This window comes from Chlorocebus sabaeus, chromosome 11, assembly GCF_047675955.1.
Source record: "Chlorocebus sabaeus isolate Y175 chromosome 11, mChlSab1.0.hap1, whole genome shotgun sequence".
Classification (NCBI taxonomy): domain Eukaryota; kingdom Metazoa; phylum Chordata; class Mammalia; order Primates; family Cercopithecidae; genus Chlorocebus; species Chlorocebus sabaeus.
In genome coordinates, this window is record NC_132914.1 from 118,183,535 (window position 1) to 118,204,309 (window position 20,775).

At 51.5% G+C, this 20,775-nt stretch overlaps 1 protein-coding gene across 3 annotated transcripts in view; it reads left to right on the forward strand.

Moving 5' to 3' along the window:
• The window catches only part of HNF1A (HNF1 homeobox A), a 23,579-nt gene continuing 2,804 nt past the window's right edge, over positions 1-20,775 (forward strand). Inside the window, exons 1-9 of one of the 3 annotated variants that reach the window (XM_073021150.1) lie at positions 1-552; positions 10,129-10,328; positions 14,371-14,557; positions 15,014-15,255; positions 17,373-17,524; positions 17,653-17,854; positions 18,607-18,798; positions 20,340-20,461; positions 20,534-20,699. In XM_073021150.1, the coding sequence (XP_072877251.1) occupies positions 227-552; positions 10,129-10,328; positions 14,371-14,557; positions 15,014-15,255; positions 17,373-17,524; positions 17,653-17,854; positions 18,607-18,798; positions 20,340-20,461; positions 20,534-20,699 (1,789 nt within the window). In that variant the 5' untranslated portion in view covers positions 1-226. The remainder of the gene's footprint in view (positions 553-10,128; positions 10,329-14,370; positions 14,558-15,013; positions 15,256-17,372; positions 17,525-17,652; positions 17,855-18,606; positions 18,799-20,339; positions 20,462-20,533; positions 20,700-20,775) is intronic. The other 2 variants (XM_008004972.3, XM_073021151.1) reach the window with 2 other exon arrangements.

Below are 20,775 nucleotides of genomic sequence, written 5' to 3' on the forward strand. Positions count from 1 at the left end.
AGCTCCAATGTAAACAGACCAGGCAGGGGCCCTGATTCACGGGCCGCTGGGGCCAGGGTTGGGGGTTGGGGGTGCCCACGGGGCTTGGCTAGTGGGGTTTTGGGGGGGCAGTGGGTGCAAGGAGTTTGGTTTGTGTCTGCCGGCTGGCAGGCAAACGCAACCCACGCAGTGGGGGAGGCGGCTAGCGTGGTGGACCCAGGCCGCGTGGCCCTGTGGCAGCCGAGCCATGGTTTCTAAACTGAGCCAGCTGCAGACGGAGCTCCTGGCGGCCCTGCTCGAGTCAGGGCTGAGCAAAGAGGCACTGATCCAGGCACTGGGTGAGCCCGGGCCCTACCTCCTGGCTGGAGATGGCCCCCTGGACAAGGGGGAGTCCTGCGGCGGCGGTCGAGGGGAGCTGGCTGAGCTGCCCAATGGGCTGGGGGAGACTCGGGGCTCCGAGGATGATACGGACGACGATGGGGAAGACTTCACGCCACCCATCCTCAAAGAGCTGGAGAACCTCAGCCCTGAGGAGGCGGCCCACCAGAAAGCCGTGGTGGAGACCCTTCTGCAGTAAGGAGCCCTTCCCCGTCCCAGCTCCCAGGAAGAGCCCAGAGGGCCCCCCACTCAGCTCCTAATGAGCCCCCCTTCTGAGTCGAGTCCCCATGAGCTTCAGCCTTTAGCCTAACTGCTGGGAAGGGGGACAGGGTCCAGGAGAGCCCAGGGGCCCCTGCTTGGAGGGTTGAGCCTCCAGCCCCTGAACTGCTCCTCTGCGGAGTCCCAAATCCCCACGAGCTGAGGCCTTCAGCCCAGTCCCTGGGCAGGAGACATTTCCTGGGGGGTCCAAGATGGGAGAAAAAGCAGGTGAGTTCACAACTCAAATGCCTGGAGAACTGGGGGGTGGTGGAAATGTTTAGCCACTAGGATCAAGTATACTCTGCAGACCTTAACTCCTGCACTGAGTCCTCAGTGGGTAGGCTCCGGGGGCCAGGAAGCACTGCCAGGGAGGAGGGCCCGAAGCTGGGGTTTTGGGGGCTTCCCTGGCCTCCCAGGGACTCATGCATTTAGCCAGGGAAGCCCAGGTCTTTCTTACCTGAGGCAGACAGAGCCTCGAGGTGGGAGCTGCTCCCCTTTCCTGTGTGGCCACAGGCACCCCACCTCACCGGCAGGCGCCATTAGAGGCTCCCCGTTCTACATTCCCATCCACTGGCGGACTCCCCGTCTCCTGGAGAACTGGGTGGGTCCTGAGCTCGATGCCTCCCCTCTCCTCAGCAGAGCTGACCTAGTTACTAATTACCCACATGCTTTATTATTTCTCTTTTGTTTTATAAATTTATAAACGGCGAAAGGCTCTGATAAGGTCTGTGATCATTAACTTGTGGAAATGGTGGCCTGGAAAGATCTGGGCCAACCCACCTCCCACCTAGTGGGGGTGGGGGATGGGGGTGTAGGGGAGAAGGAAGGGTGGCCTGGGGGCTGCAGGGGCCACCCCTCCCCAGGGGCTCCCTGACCTTCACCCTACAGCACCTGCTTGGGGAGGTTCACTACTTCCTGGGCGCTGTGCTGAGGTTTCACGGGAATAATTTCCCTTCATGGTGAGAGAAATCCTGGGCAGAAGCTATGAGTGACTCTGCTTCACAAATGGGGAAACCGGGGCTTAGAGCGGGGAAGGAGCTGGACTAAGTTCACCCAACGGAGGCCCCAAACCTACTCTGTTTGCTGCTCTCAATTGCTATGATGAGGGGCCAGAGGCCTGCAGGGGGTGGCCAGGGAGTCAGAGAGACAGCGAGTCCCAAAGATGCTCTGAAGGGGCCCATCTCTTTTCTGTCCAAGGTCCTGATCCCAGCTAGGGTGGGGGAGGGCTGGTGGATTCCTGCTTCCCAGAGGTCTCAGGGAGCCTCCCGAGGGCCTGGACAGGGGGCAGGGGAGCAGTCAGGGCCCCCTGACTTGGCAGGAAGAGGAGGGCAAAGGACTCTAGAGCTGCAGGGGAGGGGCAAAGAGTCAGGCATCCCAGACCCAGGGCGAAGGCAACTCGATGGGGTGGGGCTGGGCCAGACCTGCCCAGGGCCCCAGATGGGACTGGGGGCTTTGGGGTGAGGGTGGGGGCAGGGGATGCTTTCTTACCTGAGTGAGTGAGCTCTCTCGGTCAGCAGCCCCCTTTGGTGGGATGGTGGGGTTGGGGGAGCCTTGATCCACAGCATTTGAAGGGGAAGCAGAGGTCAAAGTGCTTCCTAGGGACCAGCAGAGACCTGGAAGCTGAGGCAGAGAGTGTAGAAAGAGGCCATCGGGGGAGATGGAGAGAGAAGCTGGGAGAAGCGGAACGGAGGAGCCGGGGGGCGGGGGCTCAGACGCAGCTGGGAGAAGGGGCACGGGAGAGAATGAGGTGCCCCAAGCTTGCAAGGAGGCTGGAGTGCTTCCCGCCTGCCCCGATTGGGTTTTCTTTAATGCTAACAGCATGCTATTTACTTTCCATTTAAATTTGAGATGTTGCTATAAATTATCAACCAGCTCCTTGTTCCTGTAGAGTTTATAACTAACTACCTGGGTTACTTATTGTTCAGGTAACAAAAGGGATCGGAAAACGCCCTGAGTGAAAAAAGTGGGGCCTCCAGCGTCAGGGTCGGGGAAGGAGCCAGGGAGAGAGGGGCGGGGGACCCCTGTTGAAGGCCTGGGCCGCTGGGGAGGTTGAGGCTGGGAAGATGGCAGAGGCAGAATGTCTAGTAGAAGCTGTTTCCTGGGAGAAGTCAGTGTCTGGGAAGAAGCCGGGTGGGTCCTGGGTCCCAGGTCTCCCTGGGGTGGCCCATGTTTGTGGCCATTGCGGGAACCTGAGCTCTTTCTTCAGATCTGCCCCTTAGTTCCCTGAGTGAACTTGGGCAAGTCTGTTCCTCTCGTTCTGCCTTAGTTTCCCTTCCTGGCCAAGGAATAAAATCCAAACTCCCTGCCTTGGTTTCGTTCCCCTCCCTCCACCCCACCAAATTCCTGAATCTCCTCCCAGGTCTTTGTCTTCCTCCCTGCCTTTGCTGTAGCCATTTTGGCTTTGCTGTTCCTCAGCACCCCAAGCCAATTCCCACCCCAGGGCCTTTGCACGTGCTCTTCCTGCTGCTTGGAACCCCTTTCCAGATCTTCCCATGGCCGATTCCTTCTCCTTCACCTCCCTGATTGCTCCATCCAAAAGGGGGCCCCACCCCCATCACTGTCTTCCACTGCTGTCGTTTACTTTCTCTGGTTCCCTGTCATGACTTGTGATCATCTGATTTATCTGTTTGTTTTCTGTCTCCTGCCATGAAAATAGAAGCTCTTCAAGGACAAGGCCTGTGTTGCCTTATTCACCACTTGTACCCACATCCTGCCCAGTGGCCGATGCACAGCAGGAATGAGTGAGTGACTGGGATTCTCTGAGGCCCTGAAGATATCTACTGCCCTGTTGGCCAGGGCCCAGCAGCCTGAGACGTGGCCAAGGGAGAAACTGGGACCCAGGGTTCCTTCCTGGGTGTCCTCCCAGGTCCTTTCTGTCCCTGATCAGCTCAAACCCCAACCTGTTTCTTTTTTGTTGTTTTTGTTTTTGAGACAGAGTCTTGCTCTGTTGCCCAGGCTGGAGTGCAGTGGCGCATTGCACTCCGCCTCCTGGGTTCAAGTGATTCTCCTGCCTCAGCCTCCCGAGTAGCTGGGATTACAGGTGCGCACCACCATGCCTGGCTGATTTTTTGTATTTTAGTAGAGATGGGGTTTCACTATGTTGGCCAGGCTGGTCTCAAGCTCCTGACCTCAGGTGATCCACCTGCCTCGGCCTCCCAAAGTGCTGGGATTACAGTCATGAGCCACTGCCCCTGGCCTTCAAACCCCAACCTTGAAGTGCTCTGATCCTGCCCATCAGGATCAGGGCACCGAGACCCAGGAAGACAGTTGCCAAGGGAGGACAGAGGATGTGACACCCCGATAAAAGCCAGACTGCCTGCCTCCTAATCCCAGCTCTGCCCCTTTCTAGCCTGAGCAGGTGATTTTATTTTTCTGAGCCTCAGTTTTGTCTGCAGGGTAGAGATGACAATAACCCTTGTCCACAGGGTAAAATGGCATGGCACTTGTAGAGTACACATGTAGTAAGTGCAATACACAGCAGTCATTATTAGTGATTCCATTTTACAGATGAGCAAATTAAGGCTGAGAGAGGCAGTGCCTTACCGAACGAAACTCTTCCGAAGGACTGAAGGCAGGCCAGGACTTGGACCTGGGTCCTCCTACCTCAAGCTCCATACAGCAACCTCGAGGTTGCACTTTCCCCAGTCATTCCTGCTGTTCAACTTGACCATCAACTCACTTCCATACAGTGCTTCGCAGTTCATAAAGGGCTTACAAAATGTGCTAAGCTCATTTTTCCCTCCCCACCATCTCTGAAGTCTGAAATATCATTAGCCCCGTTTCACAGATGAGGAAACTGAGGCACACGGAGGTTAAGCAAAGAATCAAGGCCCAATCTAAAGCCCCCACACTGAGAAGTCAGCTCCCCCTCCAGATGTGGGGATGAACACCACAACCCTGCATGCCCTGAAACTCCAAGGGCAAGAGGGCAAGAGGCTCAAAGCCTTGGACATTTGATTGACCCCGGAATGGGTAGGAGAGAGAGGAGGAAGATGTGGGCGGGTCTTCACCTCTCCTGGGCTCTGCTCTGTGGGGTCAAGGGTCTCCAGGGCTGCATTAAGATGATGAGGATGACAATATTATTCCACAAATTCAGCACTTACTGTGTGCCAGGCACTGCCCTAAGTTCATCCTCCCTATTTGAAGCTCATTTAATTTTCCCAGTAGCGGTGTGAGGTAGGGGTGGATTTTCCCCACGTTACAGGGCAGATGTGGGTCGTACAGGAGCGCGTGTGGCTAGGTTGCAGTGGTGGGATTTGAACCCATGTTGCTTTGACTCTCAAACCCATTAGTGTCAAAGCAGGAGATACCTGGAGATTTGGCCTCTTGGTTCTTTTCTTTTTCTTTCTTTTTTTTCGGGGGTGGGGATAGAGTCTCACTCTGCTGCTGGGGCTGGAGTGCAGTGGCACAATCTCGGCTCATTGTAACCTCTGCCTCCTGGGTTCAAGTGATCCTCCTGCCTCAGTCCCCTGAGTAGCTGGGACCACAGGCACACGACACCACACCCAGCTAATTTTTGTATTTTTAGTAGAGACAGGGTTTCACTATGTTGGCCAGGGTGGTCTCTAACTCCTGACCTTATGTGATCCACCCATCTCGGCCTCCCAAAGTGCTGGGATTACAGGCATGAACCACCGAGCGCAGCCTTGGCCTCTCAGTTCTGAGCTAGGACAGTTGGAGAAGCTGCCCTCAAAAAGAGTCAGGCCCTTGGAGACTCTGTGTGTGTGTGTGTGTGTGTGTGTGTGTGTAAGAGACACACAGAGAGACAGAAGAGAGTGATAGCAAGAGAGTGGGGGGTGGGGGGAGAGAGAGACATTGCTTAAGTAGGTTCTAGAAAAAAGTGGCACAGGAGGCTTCTCCCAGAAAAGGGAAAGCCAGGCCCTCTTGGCTCTCTGTCTCCTAACTGGCATTGAAAATTCACTTTTTTGTGGCCGGGCGTGGTGGCTCACGCCTGTAATCCCAGCACTTTGGGAGGCCGAGGCGGGCGGATCACAAGGTCAGGAGATCGAGACCATGGTGAAACCCCGTCTCTACTAAAAATAGAAAAAAAAATTAGCCGGGCGCAGTGGTGGGCGCCTGTAGTCCCAGCTACTCGGGAGGCTGAGGCAGGAGAATGGCGTGAACCCGGGAGGCGGAGCTTGCAGTGAGCCGAGATTGCGCCACTGCACTCCAGCCTGGGCGACAAAGCAAGACTCCGTCTCCAAAAAAAAAAAAAAAAGAAAATTCACTTTTTTGTTACGGATTTGTTGCCCAAATCTACTAGGAATTGTTTAAAAGTGGAACATTCATATCAGCTCACTTTAACAGTTTGCTTTCCATTTTCACATTCAAGAGCCTGTCTTCTGTTTCTAAGGGTTGCATATGTATTCGTGCAGGCTGGCTGGCCTTTGTTTTATTTTCAAGTTCAACTTAAATTTGACCTGGTATGGGAGGATGAGAGAGAGAGAGAGAGACAGAGAGAGAGAGAGAAACAGACAGACATGGAATCAGATGGACAGGGGTACATAGCAATTCTTTGGTTTGAGCCCAGGAGAGGCTCTGGTGAGAGGAAGACTGACCCTATTCTCTTTGGGGGAGAGAGAAGGGAAGGATGGAGGAAGGGAGGACACAGGAGGACACGGCACAGGAGGGTGATGGCTGCAGATGGGGGAGGGGAGGCATCGGGCAGCCTGGCTCTAGGATCAGATAAACATGTTTGCCACGGAGCACCAGGCTGGACTTTGTACTGCCCTTCCCTCTGAGCTCTGACTGGCAACCAGAGAAGCGGGGAGGTGAAGGAGAGAGGATCCTAGGAGCCCAGGAAAGAAGGGAGAGAGAGAAGCTGGGGAGAGGCCTGCGGGGGGCTTCCTAGCAACATGAAATTTTTTCTGGGTCCCAACTAGATCACCTTGCACAAGTGACTGTGCCTTTCTGAGCCTCAGTTTTCTCCTCTGTGAAATGGGCACAGCGTCTACTTCGTAGGGTTATAAGATGTAAGTGGCCGCCCTCAGCACGGTGTCTGGCTCACAGTAAATCCTCAAGAAACATGAGTTTTCATTTTTTTTTTTTTTTTTTTTTTTGAGACAGGGTTTCACTCTGTCGCCAAGGCTGGAGTGCCGTGGCGCAATCACAGCTCATTGCAGCCCCGACCTCCCAGGTTCAAGAGATCCTCTTGTCTCAGCCTTCTGAGTAGCTGGGACTACAGGCTTGTGCCACCACACCTGGCTCATTTTTCTATTTTTTTGTAGAAACAGAGTCCCACTCTGTTGTCCAGGCTGGTCTCAAATTACTGAGCTCAAGGAATCCTCGTATCTTAGCCTCCCAAGAAGCTGGGACTACAGGTGTGCACCACCATGCCTGGCTAATTTATTTATTTTTTTACAGAGACAGAGTCTCACTATGTTGTCCAGGCTGGTCTTGAACTACGGGGCTCAAGTGATCCTCCCACCTCAGCCTTTCAAATAGCTGGGATTACCAGCATGAGCTACCATTGCTGGTTTACAATTCAGCTTTAAATATTATATATGACAAGGTGGGAGGATCGCTTGAGCCCAGGAGTTTGAGACCAGCCTGGCCAACATAGCGAGTCCCTGTCTCTACCAAAAAAAAAAAAAAAAAGAAAAGAAAGAAAGAAAAAAAAGTACAAAAATTAGCTGGGTACGTTGGCACGTGCCTGTGGTCCCAAGCACTTGGGAGTCTGAGGTGGGAGGACCAACTGAGCCCAGGAGTTGGAGGCTACAGTGAGCTGTGATCACGCTACTGAGCTCCAGCCTGGATGACAGAACAAGTAGCCTCTAAAAAGAAAATAAATACATAAAAATAAATATTGGCCAGGCGTGGTGGCTCACACCTGTAATCCCAGCACTTTGGGAGGCCAAGGTGGGTGGATAACCTGAGGTCAGGAGTTTAAGACCAGCCTGACCAACATGGTGAAACTCCGTCTCTGCTAAAAATATAAAAATTAGTTGGGTGTGCTAGCCTGTGCCTGTAATCCCAGCTACTCGGGAGGCTGAGGCAGGAGAATTGCTTGAACCCGGGAGGCGGAGGCTGCAGTGAGCTGAGCTCGCGCCACTGCACTCCAGCCTGGCCACAGAGCAATTCTTTGTCTCAAAAAATAAATAAGTAAATAAAAATAAAAATAAAAATCATGTATGCATATATAGTATATTATATGTTACGTAATTTACAAAGTACATACGGACACCAGAGAAAATTGTCCTTCTCACTTCCATCCCCAGCACCCCGTTCTCCTCTGGAAGCAACCAGAGTCCCCAGTTCCGTGAGTGCCCTCTGGTATTTTACATGTGCACAAATATGTAGAAATCCTCTAGAAATCCTCTTTTACCTCACTTCAAATTTTTCGTAAATAGCAGTATAGCAGACACACCAGATAAACTCTGCTCCGTCTGGGCACACAGAGCTTCCTCAGTGGGGTTTTTTCAGTGGTTGCACTGAACAGATGCACCTCCATTTAGTTAATCAGGATCCTTTTGCTGGGCTCCTTCATTGCTTCTAATCTTTTCTATGGCAAGCAACGTGGCAAGGAATTGCCTTCTACTTGTGCCATTTGTCACCTGTGCCAATGATAGAAGGCTCAAATTCTAGAAGCGAATTCCTCAGTGAGGCAGGAGAGAGCACAGGCTTTGGAATCGCAGACCCAAGTTCAAATCCCAGTCTGCCTGTTTCAGTGCTGCTGTATTGAGCTGTATTTATCTGTAACTTTTTTTTTTTTTTTTTTTTTTGAGACGGAGTCTCACTCTACTGCCCAGGCTGCAATGCAGTGCCGATCTTGGCTCACTGCAACCTCTGCCTCCTGGGTTCAAGCGATTCTCCTGCCTCAGCCTCCCAAGTAGCCGGGATTATAGGCACCTGCCACAATACCTGACTTATTTTTTATTTTTATTTATTTTTTTGTAGAGATGGGTTTCCCCATGTTGGCCAGGCTGGTCTCAAACTCCTAACCTCAAGAGACCTGCCCACCTTGGCCTCCCAAAGTGCTGGGATTACAGGTGTGAGTCACTGCGCCCAGTCTATCTGTGACATACTAGTAATATAAGTTCAGGAGAGGGAGAGAGAAAGAGGCGGGGATTGAGACAGAGCAGGAGAGAAGGAGAGAAAATGTATATGGCTCAGGCTGTCTGATCCCTTCTGTCCCCCATGGGGAGACCCACAGTGAGCAGAGACACGAGTCACAGGTGGCATCGGGTCCCTTGAGTTTCTCTGGTGGGAGAATCTCAGCCCACAGAGTGGCATTCCAGTGTTCACATGCATTTTTGGTACTATGAGCCCTCTGAATGTCAACCCTGTCACCTGGGACTCTGTGGAAAAACCAGCTGCCTGTTCTGGTGCTGTGGGGAAACTGGCCTGGCCACAGCCAAGGGTGCAGATTTTCAGGAATTTTTTTTTTTTTTTAAGACAGAGTCTCACTCTATCACCCAGGCTGCAGTGGTGAGATTTCGGCTCACTGCAACCTCCACCTCCCAGGCTCAAGCAATTCTCCTGCCTCAGCTCCCCCAAGTAGCTGGGATTATAGGCTCCCACCACCATGCCCGGCGAATTTTTGTATTTTTAGTGGAGACAGGGTTTCACCATGTTGGCCAAGTTGGTCTCAAACTCCTGACCTCAGGTGATCCTCCCACCTCAGCTCCCAAAGTGCTGATATTACAGGTGTGAGCCACAGCACCCAGCCTCAGGAAGCATTTTGACTTTGTAATTTTCTGCCTGAAAGGCTATCTTAGAGCTGAATCCTTTTAGGTGGATGGGACTCTGCTTGCCCTGTGACCTTGGACAAGGGACAAAATGATGCAAATTCTGTGAGCCTCAGTGGACCTGGGTGTAAAATTGGAGAATCTATATTTCTTTCCTTGTTTTCAGATTCAATGCTTTCCTTTTTCCAGCAGTTCTCCTTTGTCCATCCATCCATCATCCATCCACCCACCCACCTCCAATCCATCCATCCATCCATCCATCCATCCATCCATCCATCCATCCATTATCCATCCACCCACCAATCCATCCACCCATCTATCTGTCCATCCATTCTACCCTACCATCCATCCACCAGTCCATCCATCTATCCACCAGTTCATCCACCCACCCACCCATCCACCCATCCACCCATCCATCCATTCACCCACCCACCCATCCATTCACCTATCCACCCATCCATCCATTCACCCATCCATCCATCTATCCATATATCTTCATCTGTGTCCATATGTCTGTGTATCCATGTTTCTAAACCTTTATCTGTTCCAGTGTCTGTGTCCATAGGCCTGTGCCCACGTTTGTCATGTGTGTGCATCTACAAGTCTCTGTCCTCATGACCAGGTGTCTGTGTCCCTGTGTCCTGGCATAAATGACCATACCTCCCTGTCCCTGAGTCCAAGTGTAGGCCCCTTGGCTCCATAACTGCTTTCATGCACAGTCCCCACCCTCAGGGCTGACAAGGGTTCCAGCACCCAGGGCCCCAGCCCCACCTATGGGGAGGGATACCCCCTGCTGAGCAGACCCTGTCCTTGCCCTTCCTCCCAGGGAGGACCCGTGGCGTGTGGCGAAGATGGTCAAGTCCTACCTGCAGCAGCACAACATCCCACAGCGGGAGGTGGTCGACACCACTGGCCTCAACCAGTCCCACCTGTCCCAACACCTCAACAAGGGCACCCCCATGAAGACGCAGAAGCGGGCCGCCCTGTACACCTGGTACGTCCGCAAGCAGCGAGAGGTGGCGCAGCGTAAGTAATGACCCTACCCTGCGTCTTCCCTGGGAGGGCCCAGGACTCTCCCCTAACTCATAGGTGGGGGCTGGAAGCTTCACCATCCCCATTGCACAGACAGGTAGATGGAAAGGAAGTCCGTGGGATTCAACCTGCATTTATTACCTATTCTGCACCAGGCGCTCTGTGGGACAGGAGTAGGCTTGGTCCTGAGCATCCAAAGATGAATGAACTGGGTCTCTGCTTGCTTTTTTTTTTTTCGAGACAGAGTTTTGCTCTTATTGCCCAGGCTGGAGTTCCGTGGCGTGACCTCAGCTCACTGTGACCTCCTCCTCCCAGGTTCAAGCAATTCTCCTGCCTCAGCCTCCAGAGTAGCTGGGATCACAGGTGCCCACCACCACGTCTGGCTAATTTTTTGTAGTTTTAGTAGAGACAGGGTTTCACCATGTTGGCCAGGCTGGTCTTGAACTCCTGACCTCAGGTGATCCACCTGCCTGAGCCTCCCAAAGTGCTGGGATTACAGGCGTGAGCCACCGTACCCGGCCTGGGTCCCTGCTTTCTAAGAGCCCATGGTTAAGTTGGAAAGTGGGAGAAAAGATCATTAGGATCCAGTGAGACATGTATTAGAATGGGACAACAGCAGCCACAACAACAATAATAATGGCTACTATTTATCAAGCATTTTTGGGGTGCCTGGTCCAGTGCAGAGTATTACACAAAGCATTTCAGGGTGCTGAGCTGACGGTCGACTGGGGAGTGACCTGTTCTTCCTCAGGAAGGCAGAGGTATTAGGAAGGCTCGCATTGCAAATATGACCTTTAGACTAGGTCTTAAAGTGGGAGTTGAATTTTGACCCCTGGAGATGCCGGGAAGGGTGTTTCAGGCAGAAGGAACAGCATCAGTAAAGGCTCAGAGGCAAGGTCTATGCTCAGGAAATCCTCCACTGCAAACTCAGGAAGCTCTGGGAGCCCTATGACTCAGGGAATGGTGGGTTTTCTTCTCCAGGCCTCATACCCCACCAAATCCCAGGTGCACTGTCACTTTCCAACCTCTATCTATGTGTAACATTTTTTGACATTTATAAATTATCCAGGTTTTTAAAAAAAGAAATAGCCAGGCATGGTGGTGTGCCATAATCTCAGCTACTTGGGAGGCTGAGGTGGGAGGACTGTTTGAGCCCAGGGGTTCGGGTTCAACCTGGACAACATGGCAAGGTTCCTCCTCTAAAAAAGAAAGAAAGAAAAGAAAGGGAGGAAGGAAGGAAGGAAAGGAAAGAAGGAAAAGAAAGAAAAGAAAGAAAAAGAATGAGAGAAAGAAAGAAAGACAATACACATTTGGTTAAAAAAAAGAAAAAGAGTTTATAAGAAAAATTAGATGTCTTTCCCCTAAAGCAGCCACTGAAATTCCCAGACTCCTGTGTATCCTTCCAGAGAGATTTTCTGCATATAGTAGCAATAGATATGTTGTTTTCTTGCTCTTTTTCTGATTAATGGGAACATACTAGACACACTATTTTGCACATTGTGTTTTGTCTCTTGGCAATAAATCCTGTACATCTTTTCATATTGGCACTGAGAGATTGATTGATTTCATTCTTTATAAGGGCTGCTGGCTGTTATTTAACTGGCCACCTACTGAAGGACTTTTAGGGTTTTTGCAATCTGTGAATACAACCAACTGCAGCAAAAAACATCCTTATTTATATAAGTGCATGTTCACATGTGACTGTGTCTGTAAGATAAATTCCTAGAAGTGGAATGCTGGAACACAGAATAGCTGCTTTAAAATCTGGGGTACATATTGGCATAGTTCCTTCCAAAGAAGTTATATCAATTTACACTTCCACCAACAGTAAAAATCACTGCTGAAAAAAAAAAAATGTATGCAGGCCAGGCGCGGTGGCTCACGCCTGTAATCCCAGCACTTTGGGAGGCCGAGGAGGGTGGATCACTTGAGGGCAGGAGTTTGAGACCAGCATGGCCAACATGGTGAAACCCCGTCTTAACTAAAAATACAAAAATTAGCTGGACATAGTGGCACACGCCTGTAATCCCAGCTACTTGGGAGGCCAAGACAAGAGAATCGCTTGAACCCAGGAGGCAGAGGTTGCAGTGAGCCAAGATCATGCCACTGCACTCCAGCCTGGGAGACTCTGTCAAACAAACAAACAAATAAATAAATGTATGTATGTATGCATGCAATAGATGGCTCTAATCCTTACTCTATAGCTACCCCTCATCCCAATTATTGGGGTGTTCACACTCTACTGTGCTGTAATACACACTTGGAAAAACAGTACATTTTAATACTATTTTAATTTGTATGAGAAGAAACAATAAAGATTTTGAAAATCTATTAGAACTAGATTTAGTTTCTGAGAGAAATAGTGTTCTCTTAAAACTATCACTAGAAGAAATTTTACAATATTCAATAAAATGCATTAAAATTTTCTAACAGAAATATCATCAAGGACTTCAGCCTAGAGCTGAGAATAGAGATGCAAACTGGCTCAAATAGCTTTCCCTGGGGGATTTTTAACTTAAAAGTTAAGGAGAAATTGGAGAATTTGAGATGCAGAGTCAATATATGACTGAAGTATTAGGACTCTTTCAGTAACAGGGGACAGAACCCCAACTCAAATGGATTTAAACAGAAAAGGGAAGGTATCGACTGATGCAGTGTGAGGAATCCAGGGCTGCTTCAGGCATGGTTAGATCAAGGGGCTCAAATGAGGTTCACACAGCATTTCTTGACTCTGTTTTCTTTTTTGTTGGCTTCATTCTCAGACAGGCTCTCCTCATATAGGCAAAGATGGGTTCTGGAAGCCCTGGGCTGCCATCCTATCAGCTTAGCAACCTCAGAAGGAAGAGAGCTCTTCTTTTCAGCTACTTTCAGTTGAATGACTCTTTTTTTATATACATAATAATGTAAACTTTTATTTATTTTATTTTTTGAGATGAGGTCTTTACATGTTGCCCAGACTGGTTTTGAACTTCTGGGCTCAAGTGATTCCTGCCTCAGCCTCTCAAGTAGCTGGAATGACAGGCACGCACCACTGTGTCTGCTATAACAGAAACTTTTAAATCAAGTCTAACATAAAAAGTGCACAAATCCAAAGCATACAGCTTAATGAATTTTCACAAAGTGAACACTCCAATACAGATTTAAAAAACACAGAATATTACCAGCTCCCAGCCTGGTGTGGTTGCACCCACCTATAATCCCAGGGAGGCAAAGGTGGGAGGATCACTTGAGGCTAAGAGTTCAAGACCAGCCTGGGCAATAGAAGGAGACCCCATCTCTACAAAAAACAAGAATAAAAATAGAAATAAATGAGCCAGGTGTGGTGCACGCCTGTAGTCCTAGCCACTTGTGCCCGCTGCTGCTTCTTGGCACTGAGATGGTGAGGGCCCTGCTGCTGCTGTGCCCCTGATTCAGAACCTACCTTCCTCTCTTCTCATAAAGTGCTGTCCTGGCACTTGTGTGTCCCAGTCCTTTGGTGGCCTGCTCAGGGATAATCCAGTAGACTAGTTTCCAGTAAAGTGATATCAGCTGACGAAGGCTGGCTGGGTCTCTTCCTCTAGCTAACATTTGCATTTAAAGCCTGATTTTCAAGTCTGGAAAGCTGAATATAATTCTGAATCTACTGAGGACATATGGCTCAAGTTTTTGCTCTGCTGCATGACCCTGGAAAAATAAGTAAGCCCTCTGAGCCTCGGCTTCCTCATCTGTAAAATGGGGAGAGTAAATGTGCCAAATAGGAACAAATGCTAATGCTTACCTGCAGTCTTGTATTGAGAAGAATTGTGAGATCATATCTTGGGTTGGTAGGAAAGCATTCAGGGATTGAGTGATGTTTGCCTTGGACACTGGTTAAGAAAGTGATGGCGTATGTGTTGTGTGTTTGTCATCACTGGATTAGATGATTTCTAAGTTCTAGCTGTAAGCTACTCTGGTTCAGCACCCCAGCAATGAGAAAGAGTCAAGGGCACGGTCAGAGGAACTGACCTGGGAAGTTGAGAGTGGCCAGTACCCCACTCACAGCTTTCTGTGCCTGCAGAGTTCACCCATGCAGGGCAGGGAGGGCTGACTGAAGAGCCCACAGGTGATGAGCTACCAACCAAGAAGGGGCGGAGGAACCGTTTTAAGTGGGGCCCAGCATCCCAGCAGATCCTGTTCCAGGCCTATGAGAGGCAGAAGAACCCCAGCAAGGAGGAGCGAGAGACACTGGTGGAGGAGTGCAATAGGTACAATGGCGGGTGGGAAACAGTGCTGTTTTGGTCTGGGCTGTGGCAAGGCCAGGGAAGGGGAAGGTGACTCTAGGCCCTGTAAAAGGCTGTCCAGTCGCCGAGAACTCCTGATGTTGGCTTAGCCTGGCCCAGAAAATTAAGAATACTTGAACCTAATCCCATTCCTCGCAGCCCCCCTGCACCCTGGACACCAAGCAACCCTTCCATGGATGCCCACCTACTCTGATTCCCTCTACAATCCTATGGCTCTTTTGCTCACTTTATGAATGGAGAGACTGAGGTCAGAGAGACTGTCACCTGCCCAACGTCATACAGCAGACCTGGCATTGGAACCCAGATCTGCCAGCTTCAAACCCTCAGGCAGAGCTCAGCTTCTCAGAACCCTCCCCCTCATGCCCAGGACCGGGTTCCTCTGAGCCTGGCCTGGAGACTCATGGGTGGCTATTTCTGCAGGGCGGAATGCATCCAGAGGGGGGTGTCCCCATCACAGGCACAGGGGCTGGGCTCCAACCTCGTCACAGAGGTGCGTGTCTACAACTGGTTTGCCAACCGGCGCAAAGAAGAAGCCTTCCGGCACAAGCTGGCCATGGACACATACAGCGGGCCCCCACCAGGACCAGGCCCGGGACCTGCACTGCCCGCCCACAGTTCCCCTGGCCTGCCCCCACCTGCCCTCTCCCCCAGTAAGCTCCACGGTAAGTGGTATTGTGGGGACAGGGGACACGTGGGAAGGTGGGAGGGCTGGGGAGGACTGTCCCAGTGACAGCAGTCACCTAAACCTCTTAGCACTACAGTTTGGTTCCATTCCATTCACACCACTCCTTATCACTCTACTTCACTCTGTTCATTCATCCATTCCACTTTATCGCCATTCCATTCACTCTACTCCTTTCCACTCTATTCACTCCATCCACTCCACTCCATCCACTACAATTAACCCCATTCCATTCACCCCATTCCATCCACTCCATTCACCTCTACTCCCTCCACTACATTCGACCCCACCCATCCACTCTACTCCAATCACTCCATTCAACTTCACTCCATACATTCCACTCCATCCTTCCATCCAACTTCATCCCATCCCCTACATTCACCTCCACTCCATTCACTCTACTCCATTCACTCAACTCCACTGCATCCACTCTATTCCATCTACTCCATCCACTCCACTCCATCCATTCCATCCAACTTCATCCCATCCACTACATTCAACTCCACTCCATACACTCCACTCCATTCACTCAACTCCACTGCATCCACTCTATTCCATCTACTCCATCCACTCCACTCCATCCATTCCATCCAACTTCATCCCATCCACCACATTCAACTCCACTCCATCCACTCCACTCCATTCACTCAGCTCCACTGCATCCACTCTATTCCATCTACTCCATCCACTCCACTCCATCCATTCCATCCAACTTCATCCCATCCACCACATTCAACTCCACTCCATCCACTCTACTCCATCCACTCCACTCCATCCATTCCATCCAAATTCATCCCATCTACATTCACCTCCACTCTATCCACTCTACTCCATTCACTCCACTCAACTTCACTGCATCCACTTTATTCTATTCCATCTACTCCATTCACTCCACTCCATCCATTCCATCCAACTTCATCCCATCCTCTACATTCAGCTCCACTCCATCCACCCTACTCTACTACATTCAGCTCTACTCTATCCACTCCACTCCATCCATTCCATCCAACTTCATCCCATCTACTACATTCAACTCCACTCCATTCATTCCACTCCATCCATTCCATCCAACTTCATCCCACTCACTACATTCAACTCCACTCCATCGACTCCATACCCCGCTGCATTCACTGCACTCCATCTATTACATTCAACTCTACTCTATCCACTCCATACTCTATTCCATCCACTTACTCCATCCATTCCATTCAACTCCACTCCATCCACTCCACTCACTCAACTCCATCTACTCCACTCCCTCTACTTCATTTAACTGTGCTCCATCCACTTCACTCCACCCACTCCATCCACTCCACTCCATCCACTCCACCCATGTGACTCCATCCAGTCTACCCACTCTTTTCTCCACTCCTCTCCACTCCATACCATTTTATTCCATTTGTCCCATCCACTCTTCACCCCACATGACTCCATACTTCATCCATTCCACTCTGCTCCATCCACTCCACTCCAACCCACTCACTCCACTCCATACCATACCATTCTACTCCACTCTGTTCACACGACTCCATTCATTCCACTCCACTCCACACTATTCCTCACCATTCCATCCACTCTACCCTACACCATTCCACTCCATTCTATTCCTTCCCACCCATCCTCTCCACCCTTTACAGTACCCATTCCACTTGATCCCACTCATTCCACTCAATTCAATCTATACTACTCCACACCATCCACTCCACTTCATATCATTCCACTCAACTCAACCTAAGTTGATTTGTGTTAATTCCATTCAATTCATTCATTTCAGATTGTATCAATTCATTTCAACTCAACTAAATTCAGTTAAATTCAATTCAGTTGTCTTCCACTGAGCACCTACTGCATGTCAGGTATAGCACTAGGCAGTGGGGGGAATGGAGCTAATAAATGCAGTCCCAGCCTTCAAGGAACTGGGAGCAGCTAACCCAGGGCTTGGCAAAAGGTAGAAACACAGGCAGATTTGCTGGCTGCATAAAGGCCGACGGGCAGCTGGCCTAAGCAGACCAATGGAGTTTGAAGCAATGAGGGCTATGGAGGCAGGGGAGGGCTGGGAAGTGGGGTGCTGAGGCAGGACGCTGCTTCCCTCTCCAGGTGTGCGCTATGGACAGCCTGCGACCAGTGAGACTTCAGAAGTGCCCTCAAGCAGTGGCGGCCCCTTAGTGACAGTGTCTACACCCCTGCACCAAGTGTCCCCCACGGGCCTGGAGCCCAGCCACAGCCTGCTGAGTACAGAAGCCAAGCTGGTGAGCATCCTGCCTGTAGGGAAAACCCAACCTATCTTTCCTTGGCAGGGAGATTCTGGAACAGTCCCCAGGGAGGCCCTGTCGGGACCCCGCCCCCACCCCCGACTCAGCTTGGCTTCCCCTCGTAGGTCTCAGCAGCTGGGGGCCCCCTCCCCCCTGTCAGCACCCTGACGGCACTGCACAGTTTGGAGCAGACATCCCCAGGCCTCAACCAGCAGCCCCAGAACCTCATCATGGCCTCACTTCCTGGGGTCATGACCATCGGGCCTGGTGAGCCTGCCTCCCTGGGTCCTACGTTCACCAACACAGGTGCCTCCACCCTGGTCATCGGTAAGCTGGAGGGGATGGGTGGGCACCTGGGTGGGAGGCTCATGGGGCAACTGCAGAATCCAGGAGCTGGAAGAGCCACTGGGACTCATTCATTCATTTGTTCACTCATTCATTCATTCATACAACGTGTATTTATCCAGTGCCTACTCTGGAGCAGGCACTGTGCTACATCAGTGATACCTGGGTGAACCAAACAGACCAAAATCTCAGCAACTCAAGCAGGGAGGCAGGCACTGAGCATAATACATCGATTCTGTGGTACCTCAGAAGGTGAGGGGTCTATGGGCAAATTACAGCAGGGTAAGGGAGACTGATGTTTTCTAAGTTTTTTGTTTTATGAAGAAAAATTAAGCCCAGAAAGCCTTTATTTGTAGGTACAAGGATGCAGAAGCCCAGTACATAAGATAGATAGGGAGCTGCTAGGAGAGGGGAGCAGAGAGCTAACCCCAGGGCCTTTGCACTGCTGTAGAACCCCAGGGCTCCAGGGAACCTCAGTTTGACGACTTTTGAACAAGTCACTGCCTGCCTCTCCCACTAGCCTAGATAAGGAGCTAAAGGCTCAAAGAGGGGGAATGAGTTGCCAGAGCCACTTAAATTAGTGGCAGGTCCCAGTGGAGGGCTGTTTCCTGACCACCCTGCCCCCTCCTCCAAACCACGGGCTCTGGGAAGGAGAGGTGGCGCCCTTGGGAGGTCCTGGGGGGTGATGGGATGTAACTGGGGGGCCCAGCTGATTCCCGCCCCTTCCACTCCAGGCCTGGCCTCCACGCAGGCACAGAGTGTGCCCGTCATCAACAGCATGGGCAGCAGCCTGACCACCCTGCAGCCCGTCCAGTTCTCCCAGCCGCTGCACCCTTCCTACCAGCAGCCGCTCATGCCGCCTGTGCAGAGCCATGTGACCCAGAGCCCCTTCATGGCCACCATGGCCCAGCTGCAGAGCCCCCACGGTGAGCACCCTGTGCCCCACACAGGGGGAGATGACGATAGAGGTTGGCTGTCAATGGATGCAGGGGAAGGGGGTGCCTGGCAGGCGTTGCAGTCTGAGTGTGTCTCCAGGACAAGTGTGTTTCCGTGACTGAGGGTGTCTGCAGGCCACAGTGTGTTCCCATGTGAATGCACGTATCTGTGTGTGTGTGCACATGACTGCTTGTGTGAGCAGATCCCTAGTGCATGTCTAGGTGTGTGTCAGTTATGCATGCGTTTGTGTGTGCGTGCCTGTGTTTCTCTAAAACTCTTAGGGCCATATGAATTTCTAAAATCTATTCAGACTTTAGAAAGGTAATCTGGGGCCAGGTGTGGTGGCTCACAGCTGTAATCCCAGCACTTTGGGAGGCCGAGGTGGGCGGCTCACTTGAGGTCAGGAGTTCGAGGCCAGCCTGGCCAACACGGTGAAACCCCGTCTCTACTAAAAGTACAAAAATTAGCCAGGCGTGGAGGCACGTGCCTGTAGTCCCAGCTACTTGGGAGGCTGAGGCAGGACAATCGCTTGAACCCAGGAGGCAGAGGTTGCAGTGAGCTGAGATTGTGCCACTGCACTCCAGCCTGGGCAACAAAGTGAGACTCTGCCAAAAAAAAAAAGAAAAAAAAAGAAAAGAAAAGGAAGGTAATTTGGTGGATATGCCAGCTATCACATAACACTCCTAGCAGGGTTTGAGACAGCCCACTGTGATCAAAGCACTGCTATTTCTGCAGCCAAAGTAGGATTTCTACAAGGCAGTTTAAACACTCATAACCTCATGTCAGGTTCAGGCTGGGTTTTGCCACCAAATGAGCTCTAGTGCCAATCTTAAGGAAATCTTTTGGTTTCAGACTTTTTTGGAATTTGGGACTGGGTTAAAGAGATTTTGGGTCTGTATGTGTACGTGGTTGAGAATGTATGTGTGTGTGTTACGTTTTTGTCTGAGTCACTGTGAGAATATGTGGTTTATGTGAGTTTTCCTAGCGTCTGTGTGTCTCCTGCGGGGTGGGGGGAGGTGCTGTAGGCAAAACATGGGGTTTTATTTGGAGAGGTGGCCTGGAGATGGAGGTACTGCTGTCCTCTGCCTTGCTCTTTGACAGGGGCCACCTGAACTTAGTACACAGCACCTGTGCTTAGTACATGGCACTTGTGCTTAGTACATAGCACCTGCATTTAGTACAGTAGCACCTGCGCTTAGTACGTAGCACCTGTGCTTAGTACAGTAGCCCTGCACCCACGCCTCCCGTTCCCTTTCATACCTGCTGTCTCCAGGTGACACAAGCTGGAGTTGGTTTCTGGCCTCCTCCAGGCTCCCCTGCATCAATCCCAGCTGAGCAGTTCCCTGTGATGGGGAGAGGGTCTGTCCCTCTATCTGGAGCCCCCAGTTTTGAAAATCAGTCCTGGATCTCCAATTGCTGCCCAGTCTGGTTGTTTAGCAGGCTCCATGCCCCCCTTTCCCCGGTCCTGAGGCCTGGGACGGGGGCTGTCAGGCACGTCTGCCACGTCTGCCCCTCTCTCCCCTGCGGCCAGCCCTCTACAGCCACAAGCCCGAGGTGGCCCAGTACACCCACACGGGCCTGCTCCCGCAGACTATGCTCATCACTGACACCACCAACCTGAGCGCCCTGGCCAGCCTCACGCCTACCAAGCAGGTAAGGTCCAGGCCTGCTGGCCCTCCCTTGGCCTGTGACAGAGCCCCTCACCCCCACATCCCCGGGACTCAGGAGGCTGCTCTGCTCCCCCAGGTCTTCACCTCAGACACTGAGGCCTCCAGTGAGTCCGGGCTTCACACGCCGGCCTCTCAGGCCACCACCCTCCACGTCCCCAGCCAGGACCCAGCAGGCATCCAGCACCTGCAGCCAGCCCACCGGCTCAGCGCCAGCCCCACGGGTGAGAGGCCCTGGCTCCGCCCCCTCCCTTACTGTCTCCGCCCCCTTCCATGTCGGTCCCACCCCTTTTGTTGCTG